The sequence below is a fragment of the Macaca thibetana genome, chromosome 9, assembly GCF_024542745.1.
Source record: "Macaca thibetana thibetana isolate TM-01 chromosome 9, ASM2454274v1, whole genome shotgun sequence".
Taxonomy (NCBI): domain Eukaryota; kingdom Metazoa; phylum Chordata; class Mammalia; order Primates; family Cercopithecidae; genus Macaca; species Macaca thibetana.
The window spans coordinates 71409050-71429108 of record NC_065586.1 but is presented as its reverse complement, the minus strand read 5'-3'; the positions used below and the strand labels follow the sequence as shown (position 1 = coordinate 71429108).

At 34.0% G+C, this 20059-nt stretch overlaps 2 protein-coding genes across 3 annotated transcripts in view; one reads left to right on the top strand and one right to left on the bottom strand.

Annotated features, from left to right (window-relative positions):
• The window catches only part of NRBF2 (nuclear receptor binding factor 2), a 1206382-nt gene that overhangs the window by 263978 nt on the left and 922345 nt on the right, over positions 1-20059 (top strand). The window lies entirely within an intron of this gene.
• Positions 1-20059, bottom strand: part of RTKN2 (rhotekin 2) — a 79698-nt gene that overhangs the window by 31122 nt on the left and 28517 nt on the right. Inside the window, exons 3-6 of one of the 2 annotated variants that reach the window (XM_050803041.1) lie at positions 18664-18722; positions 14048-14101; positions 12547-12664; positions 9030-9227 (exon numbers count right to left, since the gene is read on the bottom strand). In XM_050803041.1, coding sequence (XP_050658998.1) covers positions 9030-9227; positions 12547-12664; positions 14048-14101; positions 18664-18722 — 429 coding nt within the window. The remainder of the gene's footprint in view (positions 1-9029; positions 9228-12546; positions 12665-14047; positions 14102-18663; positions 18723-20059) is intronic. The other variant, XM_050803042.1, reaches the window with a different exon arrangement.

Genomic DNA, 20059 nt, shown 5'->3' with positions numbered 1-20059 from the left:
ACGAACTGCCCACTAACGTTCATATTAGTTGTTTGGTTATCAGGGTTCAATATGTTAAGCATTATCCCAACATAATAATTTGTCCCTGATAAATGAGTTTTATGGAACTATATTTTAGAAAACTAAACAGGAGTTTTAAATTGATAACACATTATAATGTTTCCCACTTAAAATAATGGGAAGTAGACTCACTGTGAGCACTTTAGGGCAGAATATGTTGTTTTCAAGAAAAGATTATTGACATTAAGTGGGGTTTGCCTGCATTTGCCAGGCACTGTTCCCGGTGTTAAAACTACAATAATCAACGAAATGGGGGAGGAGAATGTACAAATATGTAAACATACATTTATATATTTATCTACTTTTCCTGTCTTATACAGGAAGAAAAATAGATAGAAAAATATATATCAGGCCCATGAAGCTAAGTAAAGTATGGAGAAGGGATTAAGGTGAGGGGAGACTGCTATTTCAGATGGCCCAAGGAAAAGAAGGCCTATCTGCAAAAGTAACACTTGAGTGAAAATCTGTAAGGAAGAAAGGAGCCATAAGAAGAACAGAAGGAAGAGTATTTCAGGTAGAGGACAATACATATAAAGGCTAAGGTGAGTACATGCTAGGTGTGTTTGACAAACAAGGAGTACAGTGTGACTGGAGTAGTGAAGGAGGCAGAGTGATTTGAGATGTCCAAAAGGTAAGTAGGGGGCAGACAGACAGTCAATACCACAGTCCTGGTGGGGCATGGTAAGGAACAGTGGATTTGGAGTGAAATGTGCAGCAAATGGTAGGTTCCCAGCAGAGTCATGTACCATGATCTGACTTGTATCAAAATTAAATGATCCCTCTGGCTGCTGTGTGGAGAACAGACTACAGAGGCCAGGAGTGAAAAATGGAGACATCGACTAAAAGGCTACTGAAACTGACCAGGCAAGAGCTGTTGCAGGCCTGGAACAGAATGGTGGTGGTGGGGTGGTGAGAAGTGGTTCAGATTCCTGATACATTCTCTAAGTTTCAGTGCAAAGAGAGGATGTGAAAGCAAGGAAAGAATTAAAGACATCTCCAAGGCTTCTGGTCCAAGCAACCAGAAAAATGGAATTGTTATTAACTGAAATGAGGCTGACTGAGAGAGAAACAGATACAGGAGGTAAGAATTCAGTTTGGGGCAAGTACGTTTGAGACTGTTTTTGATATCTAGATCATTATTTGAGATTGTTTTCAGTATCTAGATGCAGCCAGGCAACTGGATATATGAGTCTGGAGTTAGAAGAGGAATAGGTATTGGAGATATAAATTTGGGAGTTATCAGTATATACATGAAATTTAATGAAAGTTAGTTAGGTGAAATCCAAGGACCAAATACTGGGACATGAGCACTCCATTAAATGAAGAGCAATGAACAAAGGAGACAGGCAATGAATAAATGGTTACTGAGGTCGAAGAAAAATCAAGAAAGTGTCATTCTAGACGGCATATAAAAATAGTATTTCAAGGAGAGTGATCAATTGTGTTAATACCAAAAGGTCCAGGAAACTGACAATCAAATGTTGCAACATTAGATCACTGTTGACCCTGACAAGAGTAGTTTCTGTAGGACGGGATGGAGGTAACATGAGGTAAGCCAAATGAAATGGTTCAACAGAGAATGGCAGAAGAGGAAGTGGAGATAGGAATATAAAAAATTATTTTCCAAGAAGGATAGTTAAGAAATTGAAAGTATTTCAGCATGTTTATAAGTATACAGAAATGATGCTGTACAAAAGGGGAGGAAACATACAGGAGCCTACTGTGAGTGAGAAGATGGGATCTAGTGCACGAGTAGACAGGCCTTAGATGAAGTGAAGGCAGGTCACAAGAAAGGAAACAGCAAACGCTGAGGCAGATGTGGGTAGGCTGGCAGATTTGGAGGATGGAGCATATTTAAGTTCTCTCCCAATTACTTCAGTAGTATCAATGATGTATGAAACAAAGTCATCAGCTATGAATAAGGGGCAGAGAGAAGATATTGGCGGTTAGAGAGAAGACATGTGAAATACTTACCTTGAAGAGAGGTAAAGTAGAAGACTGTAGAAACAGAATTGCTCAGTCATACTGAGAACCCACTTAAGGTTAGGGATTATGTATCTCAAGTAAGACCAGGAAGTATAACTGTGTTTTTCTCTTGCTTCTTCATCTATTCCTCAAGAGTACGAGTGCAAAGGAGCTCAAAGTAGGAGTTAACCAAGGTTGGAGTTTTTCCAAGGAAAGTATGACAACAGAGATGCTAGGAAAGGATAAAACAGTAAATTATGTATTCTAAGCTGGAGTCAGAGTACTGAAGGGAAGAACCTGGAAATGTGGGAGATGGTGGAGAGAGTGGGATACCTACTACAAAGATTACAGAGGACATGCAATTACTAGTAATGACAAGATCTAGAATGCAATCACGAGGTAGATGGCTGAAATTGAAAGAGGACAAAATTACTGGGGCAAGGTCATGAAACCCAGAGGTCAAGGTATTACATGGGCTAATACTTGTATTATTCTTAACACATGTATGTTAAATCTATCAAGAAAAATATCTGAAATGGTAGGATACAGAAAGAAAGAGAATGAAGACACTTTTGGGTTTTATTTTGAGGACCAACACTGTAATTTATTCTCATTGACCACTAAAAAAATTGGAGTAGTCTTCACGTTAGGAAGAGTCATTTCAATATACTGTAGAATGTTAAACACTGCTACTAGTGTGCACAGGAAGGAACTATGTTATTCACTGCATCTGTACTGGGTGCACTGAAGAGATGGCATGTTTAGAAGGCAATTTGTGTGGCAGAATTGACTAAAATTATGTGATAACCAAACTATATGTTTAAATTTTTTTCTTGGGCCTTAAGAAATGATTGTGACTGAGACATCTTTTAACTACTTTAAGGTTAATATGTAAGACATTTACCTCTATTTCCAATGAGTGACACATAACAACATGAAAAAAATTATTGATAGCCTCCTCTAAAAACAGTTAAACTATGATATAGCCAAATAACAGATAATGTGGCCATCAAAATAATTATGTAAAAAGACTGGAATAAATTCTGAAGAAAGTTGAATGTGCAGTATAATTATTATGTAAATATCCCCAAAAGCTAGACATTTAAAAACCTGAAAGTAAAATATCAGCTCAAACTGATAAGAAGTATTTGGTTTAGAGTAAACTATGACTAACTTTTTTTCCTTCTAGGTTCTATTTCCAAGTTTCTATTATTCTTTTTTTCTTTTTGTATTTTGAGACGGAGTCTCGCTCTTGTTGCCCAGGCTGCAGTGCAATGGCACGATCTCGGCTCACTGCAACCTCCACCTCCTGGGTTCAAGTGATTCTCCTGCATCAGCCTCCCAAGTAGCTGGGATTACAGGTGCTCGCCACCATGCCTGGTTAATTTTTTGTATTTTTTTTTCTAGTAGAGACAGAGTTTCACCACGTTGGCCAGGCTGGTCTCGAACTCCTGACCTCAGGTGATCCACCCACCTCAGCTTCCCAAATTGCTGAGATTACAGGCATGAGTGAATGCACTGGGCCTATTATTTTTCTAACAAAATGATTAATGTGGTTAAGTGGTAACAGGATGAAAACCACCCCTAGGAATCAACTGCATGCAAAGCATTGTCATACTTCATCTCTATGTGCAGTTTAAGGCACTTTGACAAGCAACATCTTTTTTAAGGTTCAAAAAAACTACTAGAGATAGGCAGGGCAGATATTTTGTTCCACATTTTCAGATGAAGAAACTGATGTTCAGAGAAGGTAACTGACTTGCCTGTAGCTAGCAAGAGGTATACTGGAAAGAGAGCCCCAGTGTATCATATTGGCTTTATAACTCATTAAGAAATAGTTTAAGATACTTTTTCTTTTAAAACAAATAGTGACGACGTTTTACTAAACTGGAAGAATTTTGAGTGCAGGGATCTATTAACCTTTGAATTTAACAAATGACATGACTGCTGGATAATCATTTCTACAATGATTTAATTAATTATGTACAATAGTTGAGTAACTCCTTAGTTACGTTTACAAACTGTATTATCTGTCACATCACCAAATCTTTAAGTCTCGTTCCTCAAAACATAAATAATCCATGTATTCTGAACAAGTGTTAGGATACATGTTTCATAAGTTTAATCATATTTAAAATGTAGTATTAGTGGCTTATTTTTAAGAAACAACACATCTTTTGTCAAGTAAATAATCACTCTGAAGTTTACCAGTTTTCACAAGATGATTGTTTAGAATGATGTATAGTTAAAGAATAAGGTACTAAATAGTTATCAAGGAGCATAAAATAGTTAATTCAGCTATTAGATGCACTGGGAAAGTCTGGCTAAAGGAATTTTAGTAAGCTAAAGTCCACAATAAAATGAATAAATGAATCTTATCAGGGAGCATACTAAAAATTACCAAAAATGTTCACTGTCTTCTTTCAGATCAAACAATACTTTACGGTATTCCAAGTTGCTTCATTTTTAAAACATGACTAACTACAATGCCAGTGCTTCCAAAACCAACAGTGACCTCACTTTTAAAACATTCTTGTCAGGATAACATTTTCTTTCTAAAACATTACACTCATTCCTTTTAGCCAACCCTAATATTGAGTTCCCAAAAGTTTAATCAGCTACATTTTTTTTCTATCAAATAGGCCAATTGTTACAACATTTTTTTGGAGGAAGGGGAATGTTATGAAAAAAAAATGGCTGCTTTAAATGGTAGTCTAAAAAATGCACTCTTGTCAGGAAGAACAGCTATATTTGGTCACATGTCATATTACTAGGGAAAATTTTATCATTTTATATGTGTCCATTTTGGTTAAAGACTAAAATCTGTATTAGAAATCTTCGCACTGACCTAGATCACTTAACTACACAAGATGATCTCCTTACGCATTCTGAATTTTAAACTCCTACCACGGTGCTGAAGTGGTCCAGTTAAGGAAGCATCAGGTAAGAGTAGTCCTGGGCTATGAGTTCACCTAGCAGACTCTAGGGTCATACTACAGTATCAACAGAATGCTGGTATTAGAAGGCCATGATTTGTGAAATGCTGTAAAAGGTTTTATTTTATCTTTTAACCAACTTTAATGGTATCAAATAAACAAATGGCATGCAAGTTTCAAGGGGGAAATGTTCATAAAGAAAATTAGTGTTTGGATTCAAAAATAAACCAAATAGAATGAAAAATTCTGAACAGGAAAATAGATACTCCGAGATAAATATGCCTGTCTAGTAAAAAGAACTTAATGCACAAAAAATTTATTCTCAAAAATTCCTCTAGGCTTCAAAAAGAAATATAGATTAAATATGGTTTTCTTTTCTCTCTCTCTCTCTGTCTCTCTCTGTCTCTCTCTCGTGGCATGATCACACAGCTCACTGTAGCCTCAACCTCCCAGGCTCGGGTGATCCTCCTACTTCAGCCTCCTGGGTAGTTGGGACTAGACCTGGGCTGGTTTTTTGTATTTTTACTAGAGAAGGGTTTCACCCTGGTGCCCAGACTGGTCACGAACTCCGGGGCAATCTGCCTGCCTCAGCCTCCCAAAGTGTTGGGATTACAGGTATGAGCCACCGCCCCGGGCCTTAAATATAGTTTCTAACATCATTTAAATGATCTCCTATAAAATTATAAACATAGTTTAAATGAAAACATGTGGCTACATTTTATAATCCTATGTCAAGTTTCTAAACCGTGAAGTTTTACCGTGAGTTTAAAAAAAAAAAAAGGCCTAGAAAAAGCACTGGTCTGGGGACAGTAAAAATAGTAACCATAATGGTAACAGAGCTTACTACAAAATGCTTCCTTTATAAACCAAATCCATGAATTATCTTATTAAATCTCATAATTATCCTATGGAGTTGAGATATTATTATTTATTATTATTACAGAAGGAAAAACAAAAACTCAGAGAGTAAATTAATCTCTCTTGGGTGACAGAAGTAATAAATTACAGAAATTAAAAATTGAGTATTCGTGGCCATACAATGAAGTTTTAAACTATTTAGGAAGTACATTCACTGTTTTTACATGCTGTAAAGGTGCATGAAACTCCAGAAATGTTTCTGAAAAGCTTTCTAAAAAGAAATGATTATATATGAACATCTTTGCCTTTCATATGAGAAAGTAAGGGAAAAAATGTAACTTTTCTATCATATAGTGCAGTTGGATAAGAGACACTACTGGTCCTGTCATTTTTAAAATAGGAGTTTTGCTACTTAAAAAATGTAAAAATTATTGAACTGGGTAATTATCTCTAAGGTCTCTTTCTGCACTAAAACCTGTTTAAACCTAGAAATAGAATTGTTTATCTAATAATCAAAAAGAATTAATTCCACCACCTAATGACTGAATTAAAGTACCTTCCAGCAAATCCTTGATATAATATTAATGCAGAAAAGTTTTAAAGATGGTCTAAGATCTAAGAGAAGAAAATGGAAGGTCTCTTGCCTCCTTTTAAATGACATTTATATTGGAAAGACATCTTCTATGACTGTTTTTCAGAATGTGGACTGGGACTGATTCATGGGTCATGAAATCAATTTAATGATTTACAAACAGCATTAAAAAAACTGAAAGCAACAGAATAAGAAAATGCCTGATAATTACATTGTAAATAGTAAGGGTTAATAATTACTTCATAAAATCTATCTGCTTAAATAACTGTGCACTCAGTCATGATTTAAAATGTATTTTTTTAGCATAAGCATCAATCCAAAGAGATTGAAAGACACTATGCTAGAGTGCCAAAGTATATTTTGCATGTAATACATCTCACATGAAAAGAGTAATTTAATTAAATTTTGATGACTGGCGTTTCCAGGATCTATACCTCAAATATTTTGCTTTTTATAATACAGTAAAATTACTGACATGCTGAAGAGCCAACTCTACGAAACATGCAAAGAAATTCTAGGAATGCAGCTTGATCAACAGTGTTCCAAAGAAACATCAACAGAAAACTATTTGTGAAGAAACAAATACAATGTTTAAAGAAGGTATCTGAAGGAAACCACGCTCCTTGGAGAAATGGTGATTCCAAGTCTTGGCAGAAAAATACAAGGTGAAAGGGGAACATCTTACTGTGTCAGAAAGCAAAAAAGCTATCAAAGATTAGGTTGTCTCAAAGGATGTAGAAGTCAGTTTAACGGTTTCCCACTGATCAAAGATGAACAACTTGGGCATCAAAGAGAATAGCAGATTGAAACACAAACATTATAAAAATTCAAGGCTGGGTGTGGTGGCCTCACACCTGTAATCCCAGCACTTTGGGAAGCTGAGGCAAGCGAATGATTGCTTGAGCCCAGGAGGCTGAGATCAGCCTGAGCAATGTGGTGAAACACTATCTCTACAAGAAAAATACAAAAATTAGCCACCAGGCGCAGCACCATGTGCCGGTAGTCCTAGCTACTCAGGAGGCTGAGGCTGCAGTGAGCTGAGAGCTCCACTGCGCTCCAGACTGGGTAACAGATCCAGACTTGTCTTTAAAAAAAAAAAAAGAAAAGAAAAGAAAATGCAAGAGTTCAAATAAAATAACACTGATCACCTCCATGATTGCTACGGTTTCAACTTAATATTCTAAAATCTAGTAAACAGAAGAATCAGGCATTTTTTTCCTTCCCTTTCCTCCACCAATGTTATTGTAGTTGTATCCAGAGAGTTTACAAGGACACGTTCTTTGCAAGAATTCCAGTTTGGAAGAAAAATGCAGGACAGATATATAAAGTCACCAAATTATAATCCATAATAATAAATGATGAGCCTTGACTGTTAAAAACCATTAGATAAAAGACTGATAGAGAACTTTATACCTGATAGGTTAGGCTGGCAACACCTAAACCCACTGATCAATTTTAACATTACTGAAAGTGGGACAAAGCCTCCTACTAGAAGCTAGTAGGAAGTACATCTAATAATATGAATAGTATTCCCCTAAAAGAGAACTGAACCTAATCAGTCCTCTAGATCTAACTGCGAGGTTATAGGAAATATAAGGGCCAGAAAAAAATGTAAAAAAAGACCACAAAGATGCAATCAACTAAATTCAAAATATGGAAAATTCTACAAGACCTAGTCTCTTCAATAAATAATGACAAGAAAAAAATAGGACAGGAAATTGTAGTAGGTTAAAAGAAACTTAAAAGATTCACTTTAATGTAATATTGTAGACCTTGTTTGGATTCCGATTTGAACAAATCAAAACAGGATTTTTTTTCCAATATTGGGCAATATGAATATAGACTGGATATAAAGGACTTATTTTTTTTTAGTTAAGTATGATAATAATCATGTGGTTTTGTTAAAAAGAGATAAAATATTTTCCATAAGAATAAAGCATGACATACATAGAGCAATTTAATTAGTAGATTAATAGGTAAAGAAATACCTTGACATGCACATAGTTCCTTTCCAACAACATTTCATTTTTTTGGTAGATACAAGCTAAACATCTCTACTCTGAAAATCTGAAATGCTCCAAAATCTGAAACTTTTTGAACGCCTAAATGACACCACAAGTGGAAAATTCTACACCTGACTTCATGTGATGTTTGAAGTCAAAACTTTGTTTTATGCATAAAGTTATTAAAAATATCATGGAAAATTACCTTTAGGCTATAAGGTATGTGTATGTGTATGTATGTATATATATATGTGTGTATATATATATAATGTTTAGTCCTGGGTGCCATCCCCAAGTTATCTAATTATGTATATGCAAATATTCCAAAATCTGAAAAAGTCCAAATCTAAAACACTTCTGGCGTGAAGGCTTTCAGATAAGGGATATTCAACTTGCATTAGAATTCCAAATCACTAAAAACACTCTCAACCAACGTCCTACCTTTTAAGGAGGGTATTAAGGATACCTCAGTTGAGTAAATGTCAAATAACTAAGTTTTGTTTTTGTTTCATGATGTTTTTCCATTTATAAAGTAAACATACACTTCACATATAATACTTTAAAATATCAAAAATGTATAATTATGTCACCATAAATACAGTATTAAAAACTTACAAAACAGCAGGGCTGAGGAGCAAGCACGTTTCATGATCCTCTTCTTGAAGCACTGAACTTATTTTCTTTCCTGTAGCTTTACTTATAGATGTCTTGAGTTTCTTAGCTAGCTTTCTTGGTGTGTTGGTTATAGAAGATTCTTCTGTACAGCAACTATATACTTCCACCTTTATCTGAAAGTCTGGCCCTGCTTCATTACTAAAAACAAGGGCATTCATAATGTTAGAAATTTAACTCAGTAGAAAATAAAATTACAACATTCTTTTATGTTTATGTAACATTTAAAATCAGCATTTGACATCAGGAAAATGCAAATTAAAACCACTATGAGATACTACTTCACACCCATAAGGATGGATATTATCAAAAAGGCATGAGATAAATGTTGACGAGGGTATGGAGAAAAGGGAACCCTAGTACACTGCTGGTGGAGTCATTATGGAAAGCAGTATAGAGGTTCCTAAAGAAATTAAAAATGGAACTACTACATGATCCAGCAGTCCTTCTTCTGGGTTTATACTCGAAGGAGATAAAATCATTACCTTGTGAAATTATCTGCACTCACCTGTTCATTGCAGCATTATTCACAATAGCCAAGATACTGAAGAAACTATAAGAATGCAGCATTATTCACAATCACCAAGATATGTCCACCAACGGTAAAACAGATAAAGAAAATAAAGTATGTGTGTATACACACACAACAGACAACCATTCTGCCTTAAAAAAGGAGATCTTGCCATTTGCTACAACATGGATGAACTTGGAGGATATTAAGTCAAATAAGTCAAGCATAGAAATAAAAATATTGTATAATCTCAATTATATGTGGAATATTTTTTAAAAAGAGCTCAAAACCATAGAAATAGAGAATAAAACAGTGGTTACCATGGGCAAGGATTGGGGGAGAGTAAATGGGGAGATGTAGGTCAAAGGACACAAAATAGCAGATATGGAGGATGAACAAGTTTAGAGATACAATGTACTGTAACAACATGAGGACGAATGTTAATAAAATTGTGTTAGAGAGTTTTGTTATATAGATTTTAGCTGCTCTTGTCACAAAAAAGTCTATGTGAGATGACAGATGTTAATCTGTTTGATTATAGTAACATTTTACTATTTATATGTATCCTGTAACATCGTTATAAACCTCAAATATACACAATAAACTTTCTTTTTAAAATAAAGAAAAGACTGCAGGGGAGCCAAGAGAAGATTGCAGAATCTCCTCAATTAAGTGCAAGATTTATGGGGGGAAAGTAAGAATTTGGAATAAGTTTATGTTAAAATACGTTAACGAGACAGAATCTCTCAGTGTTTACTTGGCATCTAAATGGCCTGAGAGACTTACTGCAACTTTCAGAGATATCAGCTTCAAAACTATGGCAATCTTAATTCAGTTTAACCAATATATACATAGGGATGTTAAAGAAAGAATAAAATACCCTGGTCATTTTGTTGCCAATACTATTTCCCCTTGTCATTCCTTTAATACATTTTTAAGGTATTTATAAGTGTAATTTTTTGAAATGACTGTTCTTCCAAAAAAAATCTGCTAAACCTTTAGTTTTCATTTCTTCTTTATAAAGAGTCACTTATAGTGCACTCTTCACTGTGTCCCCTGACCTGCCCCGACTTTTGCACCTAATAACTATAAATAACATTTTACTATCTGGTTATATAGGGGAAAATATATACTTCAAAGCATGAACTCCTTGAGAATGGCTGCTGTCTGGGTGATCTTTGTGTTCTTAATCTAGTATTGTGCCTGGAATGTAGAAAGTACTAGATATATATTTATTAAATCAATATACAAAATTCTGCAATTTTAGCAAAAGTTAAGATTGGCTTTGCCCTTCTTCAGACACAATGAACTACCTTTAGCATTAAAGACTGTGGTAGTGTTACTAACAATAAAATATACTTAAGACTGCAAAAGAGGTCCATCAGCAGCAGATGTTACTTGCAGATGGAAGATCCATCAGTTTCAGAGATTTAAAAAATGGAGCACAGACTTTTAAAGATATAAATGGCCAATCTATAGTTTGAATAAATCCCAGGAATAACTTCCAGCTATTTTTATAGTTTATTATTTGGCAACTTTTAAACATACAGTATTCCTGGTAATGACTAAAAAAGTCAATATTTAGAGAAAAACCAGAGATTCATAAATATTGAATACTTATTAAAAACAATCATCATAACAAAAAGCACATTTTTCAACATTTATAACATTTGTCAGCAGTTATTTTTAGAACAATTTAAAATATTTACAGAATTCTCAAAAAATTATAAATCATGTGTTGTCTTCCTAACTTCTATTGTTCTTTCCCTGGAAAAAAAAAAGTCTGATTTTTGTCTCCATGATAAAAACAAACAATAGCAAAGTGATGTGAAGAAAAGGGCCCATTAACGGGTAATTTTGGCAGGAAAAAAAAAATTCACTAGCAATAGCTGATAATGGAAATAAATGTATCCAGATAACTAAGAAAAAAGTAATTTTTTTTAGCCTCAATTATGTAAGCATTTGGGGATATCTTTTGGACCCTAAATAAATTCCTTTGGTTCAATACAGCTTATAAGAAGGCCTGCATTACTACTTATAACTCAGAACAATGCATTTTATTTTTCCAGGCTATACTATTACTATGAGACACTGGACCAGAAGCCACAAAATATGGTTTGCTACAGGTTTTTTTAATGTTATGTGAGTGGCAAAACTAGGCCTCTGAAATCTCACCTGTCTAGCTCCATAGCTGAAAATGGCAAAAACCATGCATATGGGTTTTTATATTAATAGTTAGTCGCTATTAACATTTAGATCTAAAGATCATGTCTTCAAAAGTCTAAAATACAAATCCCACACTGATTTAGGCACACAGAACCTTTGAAGGAGGGCAGGAAAAACTATGTTAGTTAAAAATGATTTCTATGGCTACCCAAGGAGTTCTTTCTTGTTCTGTATTATGACCACAATAAAATGAGCCTGTAAAAGAGCAGGGACCATAAAAACAGCCCTGAGGATCACCCATTTTTTTTATTGTTTTGAAGTACATGAAAGAAGTGCACCATAAGAAAAAGAACACCCCAAAATTTCAAAGTGCTCTTCCTATAGCATGTACTTCAGGACTATTTTGTAAATAAAGTTGTTATACTATTGTAGTATTTCTGCAACCAAATATCCTACATGAGATAAAAATCCTGTTTTATGCTTAAATTATCTCTATATCAAATAACATTACAGGATATTCTGTTGTATGCAAAGCTTAGTTAATAACTGAACTATAAGTCAAATATTTATTGCTAACAGTAATTACAATATTTCCATTTTTATTTTACATCAGAAAATTGCAGAAAGAAAAGGACTTCTTCTGAACAAAGTAATTTTTAAAATCATATTAAACATTTAAAGATCACTTAAACATTTAAACATAAAAAGAATCCAAAAACCCAATAAGAACTTCCTTTTAAAAAAGAATTTTAGATTTTTCTCTGAAGATTAAAAAATACTTACAATATGGTTACATTTTCAAAACATATATCTGTGATTGTTTTATCTACATTCACCACATCAGTATCAAACACATTAGCTCCCATTTTGAATAAACAAAAAATGGCATAGCATTGCGATCCTGGAGGAAAAATAACAACATATTAAGCAACGATCCATGTAATAAATCATTATGTTAAAATCTACTTGAAATGAAAAATATTAGCTTAAAGATTATTAATAGACTCTTTTCATACATTGTATATTGTAACCCTTAAGTCTTACAGTGACTGTTCTGCCAGTATATAGGAATACCTTACTCAACTAGAACACAACAATTCAACAAGGAAGCAAAAATAAAGTTAAATATATAGGCCTCTCAGCAGCCTAAAGAAACCACCAAACTCATAAATTTTATTCCTATTAAACTCCTTAAGCTTTAATTAATAGTAAACTTTATATACATGCACACGCACGCGCACACACTCACACACACACTACTACCTCTGTCATTTTGGTTTCCAAGTCTATTTAAGAAAAAGATGTTTTTTATTAGAAGAGGTTAAGAGTAGGCACATTAACGACAGCAAAATATTTTCCACCAAACTAACAGCAAGGGAGGAAACCACAAGAAAAAAAAAAAACAATAAAATAGACATGAGAACACAAAAAACATAGCTGCTGGGCCTTTTAATTTGGTGGTGTTTTAAAAAGTATTAGGTGATTAAAGGGCTAAATCCTCATTTTTAGAAAATGTTGCTCTTCAGAAAAACTTATTCTCTTTAGTAATCAGAAAGCTTTACTTAATTCCCACATGTATTCCTTTGTAAAGCAAATTATATTTCCTAATTGAATAACAAACACTAACCTGATTTTAAATTCTTCATATAAAACTAATTATGCTTAATATGATTCAGTTTTTAAAGTACAAGGAACAAAGCTATCACAATAGACAACGAAGATAAAGTATTATCATATCTTTCCTGCTTTGCCTCTAACAGCTAGAAATCATTTGAGGTTAATTTCCATGACCTAAGCAATACATGGATTTGTAAAGACTATATAAAACCATAAAATACTGAAGGAAAAAAAATCAGATCAAGCTAAAAATTTTTCCTTATTTCATCCTGTTAAATAACCTGAAGTAATGAAATAAGGCAGAAAAATCTTCCAGACTCTGGTCAAATACAAGAAATGTTGGCTTTACCTTTATTCACTAAACATTTTCTTCTGCTTTACCTTTATTCGCTAAACATTTCCCTTCCCCCGTTCCCACTCTGAACCCAGTACTCACTGTCCTTGCACTGGTTCCTATCAACAACTAAAAGTACACTACATATGCACTATATTAATTAGTATCAAGTAACTGCAACATATTTATATTAAAAATCAGAAAACGGTTCAAGATGCTGCTTATTCAAATGACATCAATTTATTTCAGTAAGGAAGCAGTCTTTTTCCTCAAAAATCAGATATACTACATACTAAAGAAAACATTTCAATTACAAATTAAAATCATACATACGTTCTTTATTGCTGAAGTGATCAGTGTCTTTCCACATTAGTGGTATTCGAATATCTACAAAGAAGGGAAAAAGAAATGACAAGTAATAATTTTGTTAAGTTTTATTCTTTACAGTGACCTGAACCTCTGCATTCCATAATAATTCTATTAAAGCTAACATAAAGTGTTATCGTTTAACAGCACATTTTCTAGATGTTGTTTATAGTTTGTACTTTTAAAAGTTATTTAATCTGTGAAATTACTGTGTGATGTAAAAATATATTCTTCTTATAAAAATAACTGTTCTAACTCCATATATGTTTCTTCCTTACTGATTAATGATGACATCTTTATCATATATGCCATTCTGAGTAAATACCTGTTCCTTGACTATACTTTTATGAATCTGAATCATTTATTAATTACTGTCTAGCTAAATACCAACACCGTATTATTTTTCCTTTTTTTTTTTTTTGACAGGGTCTTGCTCTGTTGCTCAGGCTGGAGTGCAGTGGTGCCACCATGGCTCACTGCAGCCTTGAACTCTAGGGCTCAAGCAAATCTCCCACCTAAGCCTCCCATGTAGCTGAGACTACAGGTGTGTGCCATCTGTTGCCCAGGCTGGAGTGCAGTGGCGCGATCTCAGCTTGCTGCAACCTCTGCCTCCCAGGTTCAGGCGATTCTCCAGTCTCAGCCTCCCAAATAGCTGGGACTACAGGCATGTGCCACCACCCCTGGCTAATTTTTTTCTATTTTACTAGAGATGGGGTTTTACCATGTCAGCCAGGATGGTCTTGATCTCCTGACCTTGTGATCAGCCCACCTAGGCCTCCTGAAGTGCTGGGATTACAGGCGTGACCCACTGCGCACGGCTGCCTACTTTTTACACCTTTTTTTTTTTTTTTTTTTTTTTGTCGTCGAAACAGAGTTTCACCATGTTTGCCAGGCTGTTCTCCAACTTCTGGGCTCAAGCAATCTGCCCTCCTTGGCCTCCCCAAGTGCTGGGATTACAGGCATGAGCCACCATGCCTGGCAACATTATACTATTGTAACTATTGTACCTTTATAATATACTTACTAATCTGTTAGATATATTTCTTTTCTGAAAACACCTTATTCTTACTTGCTAATTTCTTTATATAAATTTTAGAACAAATCTTGTCAAAATCCCCCTTCCCCAAGTGTTTTATTAGTATTCCATTATCTAAATTAATTTAGGAACTGATAACTTTATAATATTCTGTCTTTATATAGAATAGCATAACAATTTGCCTTTACATTTTATTAAGGTTATTCTTGAATAATTAATATTTTTGTTTTTTGGAGGTTTTATTGTAAAGGATATCTTTTTTGGTATTATATTTTCTAATTAGTTATTATTGATTTTAAGATAAAGTACCACTTTTTGTATATTTATCTTGAATCCAGCCATTTTTACTGAATCTTTATTCATTAAAATAGAGTTGAAGTAAATTCTCTTAAGTTTTGTAAGTTTACAATCTATTATCTTTTTTTTTTTTTTTTTTGAGACAGAGTCTTGTTGTATCACCCGGGCTCGAGTGCAATGGTGTGGTCTCTACTCACTGCAACCTCCACCCTCCCCCTAACCCCTGTCCCCAGGTTCAAGTGATTCTCCTGCCTCAGCCTCCGGAGTAGCTGGGATTACAGGCATGCGCCACCACACTCGGCTAATTTTTGGATTTTCAGTAGAGACGAGGGGTTCATCATGTAGGCCAGGTTGGTCTCAAACTCCTGACCTCAAGTGATCTGCCTGCCTTGGCCTCCCAAAGTACTGGGATTACAGGCGTGAACCACCATGCTGGGCCTACAATCTATTATCTTAAAACAGTATTCAATTTATCTATTTATTTTCAATAGTTTCATCTTTTATCCTTATTATTTTAGCTAGAATTTCTAAAATTGTTAAATTATATTGATATAACAGACACTGTAATTTTGTTTTTGATTTCTATGAGAATGCTTTATTGTTTTGTAATTATGACTTGGCTGATATGCTGCCAAAAAGTCCACTTCTTCTTGCTTGACCACAGCTGCTGACTCATTTCATTTCACAACTGTACTTATTCACAGCTGTTCTTGCTCTGTTAGGATTAACAGAGCATTAACTATTTATACTATCATGGGAGGGACACGGATCCTGACTTCCTTTGCTGTACACTCACAACCTGTGGGTCAGCCTTCTTCTATCCCATGCCTAAGAGAGGAGGGTAGATATCAGCTCCACAAGAGGAGAAGTTGGATACCGATTTCCCAGGTAGTCTTGCGCTCTTCAGACAGCAATGGATTTGTAACCCATCAATTCTATTTCTGAATTCAGCTTCCAATAATAGAACTTCCTTCAGGTTCTTGCAAATGGCTCAGTTTCAGTTTGCAGTACTCTAACCTTTGTCTTGTTTTATGTCTTCATTGACATTTTAATGGTAAACTGAGAGAGTCATAATAAGACAGCTGACTTGATGCTATCAAGTCCCAGAAGTCTGTCTATCATTTTCAAAAGTGAAAACTAAGGTACTTGGTGAACTGATTTGGTTTATTCATTAAATTAGTAGTCGGTGACTAAGCTAATTACCACAATATAATTACGGTAAGTACTACATTTACATATGGTAAATATTCGGTGTTCAGCAGAAATAATAAGAGTAAATTAGTGATTTAGTTTCATAAAGACCTGGCCAGGGAGTGGTGTAGCTGGAAACAAAAAACTCAGGTATTTTCTGGCTATCAGTGTATCAAAACATTATGAAACTTCGTTGCAAATATTCATCTTTACCGAAGCAAAGGTCACATTTTCATCCCAGTAGCAAAAGAAAATGGATTTATAAAGGTGAATTCATTTTTTATTTTGTTTTTACAAACACATACAAGATATAATTAAGTCTAGGCAAAGATGAAAAGACATTACGTAAGTATCTGATTTTCTCAGCGTTTCCGTTCCTTAATTTAATTTAAAATTATCTTTTGGAAAGAAGAAACACATGTAGAAATATGTTCAATTTTTACATTTGAGTAATTGTGGGCAGGAAATAGTTTTTTATTTTATTTTAAATACTTTTACTTAATAGACTCCTTCTAAATGTACAGTTATTTCTATTATGAATTGGTACAATCAATAAACTTATGAAATGATAATAGATGTTGACTATCATGGCATTTGAGTGTTTAACAGCAACTTAACATATCTCATTTATATACTGAGTGGCACTATATTAGAAGCAAGAAATGAAGGATATGTTTAGTTTTTATAAAATCTCAAAGATGTACAGTAATTTATTCACAAAAAATTTATTACACATAATAAACAATACTACATAAAAGTACATGTTTGACAGCAAAAGGATACAAAGATAAAACATGTTTTGTTTTGTATTATAAAGATAAAAACAACTATAAATAACTATAAAACAAGCAACAAATTTTTACATATTCCAGTTATTTTCTGAAGAATATTGTGCTTAGCTGAATGCAATTCTTCAGATTTTGGCCATTTATGTACTTTGTAAAATGTAGGTCTACCGTCCTGTGTGATAATTTTGTTTATCCAGAAAAATATTACTAGAAACAGTCCCTTAGGTGACGGTGCCTCAAATGTAGCAGGCTCTTTAGTACAAGACTTTTGGCCAATAATCTAGTGATTACTTAAGGACCCACGGAGGTATATACTGTTGTTTCGAAAATGTACTGACAAGAAAATAGTTGTAAAAGTGCATTATCTGACTACTGTACACACGAGTCAGCCATGTATTCATTTCAGTCTGTGGCATCTACAAGCCATTGTCTTTAGCTTCCTGAACCCTTTGGAGAAACTGAGACTGCACAGCATAAGTGCCATCTAGTGGTGAAGGGTCTCCTAACTGCATGAGGAATTCAGAGAAAGGAAACATCATTTCTAGCTGGAATGGTAACGGAGATTATATTATATATAGATGAACAAACAGATCTTTAAGAGAATGTAGTTATTTCACAAGCTAATTGGGTGTCAGAAGCATGGGTTATGTTGCCAGGACAAGAAATGTCTGCTAAAGCAGACAGCTTATGTTTAGGAGTAACAGAAGATATGACTAGAAAAAAAATTGGGTCAAACTGGAAGACTGAAGAAAAATGTGTGGTCTTTACACTACAGGCAATGAAGAGCAGCCATTCATCCAAGAGTCACTGAGCAATTACTATGAGCCAAGCACTGTGCTAGCTTCTAGGTATAAAGTGATGACCAAAATAAACATGGTACCAAAACCTTATGGAACTTCTGGCCCAGACAAAACATTAAAAACATTATAGCTTCTGAGCAGGAAAGGAACAGAGTCAAAAGACTTGGGTTTGGCCCAGCTCAGTCACTTACCCTCTGAATCTGTAGAAAATAACAATTACTCTATCTATTTTACAAGGGTGCACTAAGGAGAAAACTGTAGAGTATGTAATGTATAAAACAGTTTTCTTAAACTCTAAAGTTCTATATAAATGTAGCACATAATGCTGAAAACAGTGTTTTAGAACAAATATTCTGATAGAGGCATGAAAAACAAAACGAAGAGAATGGAGACAGGGCATGAACCAAAATCCACCATGTAGTTATGTTATAGAATTTATTCAGCAATATAAAAGATTCATTTATAGCATACCTGATATGGCAATCTTTCCTTTACACGCTGTTCGTTCTTTACTTTCAAATTTCACATCACTGTCAAAACAAAAAACCTTATGGAAAAAAAGATCTTTTCTAATAAGCAATTGTTTTAACAGTGTTTCACAAATGTCGAAATATTAAAAGCAAATGTGTATCCATGAATAATGACTTCCAGTTAATGTAAACTATTTGACTCAAACTTTAAGATGTTTAGTCAACAGTTAGCAAGTTAAAAGAAATATTTGGAGCCACTCCCTGATTTTTCATATAAACTTTATATTCCTTGATGACTGTATACTGGTTACTTTACGATGAAAGACTTTTGTGATCACTTGTATCTGTAAACAAGACATACAATATTTGTCCATGTCCCCAGAAGTATAATACCTTAGATCACAATTTCATAAATTACATTTCTAATTTACTAAATACAGTGGCCTGAAACAGTAACGAACTTCCCTATCATGTAATTTGCTGTCCAGGAGTATCTAATCCATATAGAATCTGATAAATATCCAAAAAAGTACCCTCTGCTGTATAAATATCTACAGTTAATATCATATTTAATTTCTTCAAGATTCCAAAGAACTAAGTGTATGCTAAAACAATAAAGTAACTAACTAAGATGAGAAACAGAGTAGCTCTGTAGACAGAATAAAATTTAGAGAGAAAAATATTATGATTCAAAGGAAATTATGGGGATATAAGACACTTACAAATCTGAAGTTAGAATATTTTATTACCATGAAAACTTTAAAAATAGATAGAAACAATCCAATCTTTGACTATTTCCCCAATATCCTATTTTCCTAATAAACTGCATTTAGAGATTAGCATTCCATTTACAGGGCAATATTTCCAAGACTATTCTTTGTATTTTTCATTCCTATTTAATTTAGTCAGCTAATTAACTACCAGTTAATTTAATCTGTTACTTCAAATAAGTGATAAGATGGAAATTTGCCATTTGGATACTGTTGGATTCTAAGAAGGCTTCTGGAGAAAGACTGGATGGGAATTTGATATGGGACGTTTTCAGAAGGAGATGACAGCAACACACTGCTTTCAGTAGGTCTGTTAAAAACACTGCCAATATATTCATTATAATGCATCCAAATATGAAAACAAATATATCATCCCACTTTTTTGCCCCGTTACTGGATTAAACTCATAAGTATATAGGTGGTATATTTCAAATGAGCTAAAATAATTTACTGATGTAAAGTTCATAAATTTATGAGATATTTACATAGTATTTATAGAATTATACATTAGGTATGACTAAAATAATGCAGTATATTTAAAGCCATATATTCTCAGAATTCTATCTAATTACTTTATGGCCATATCTGGTATTAAAACTAGGGAATTCACTCAGTGAAACATACAAA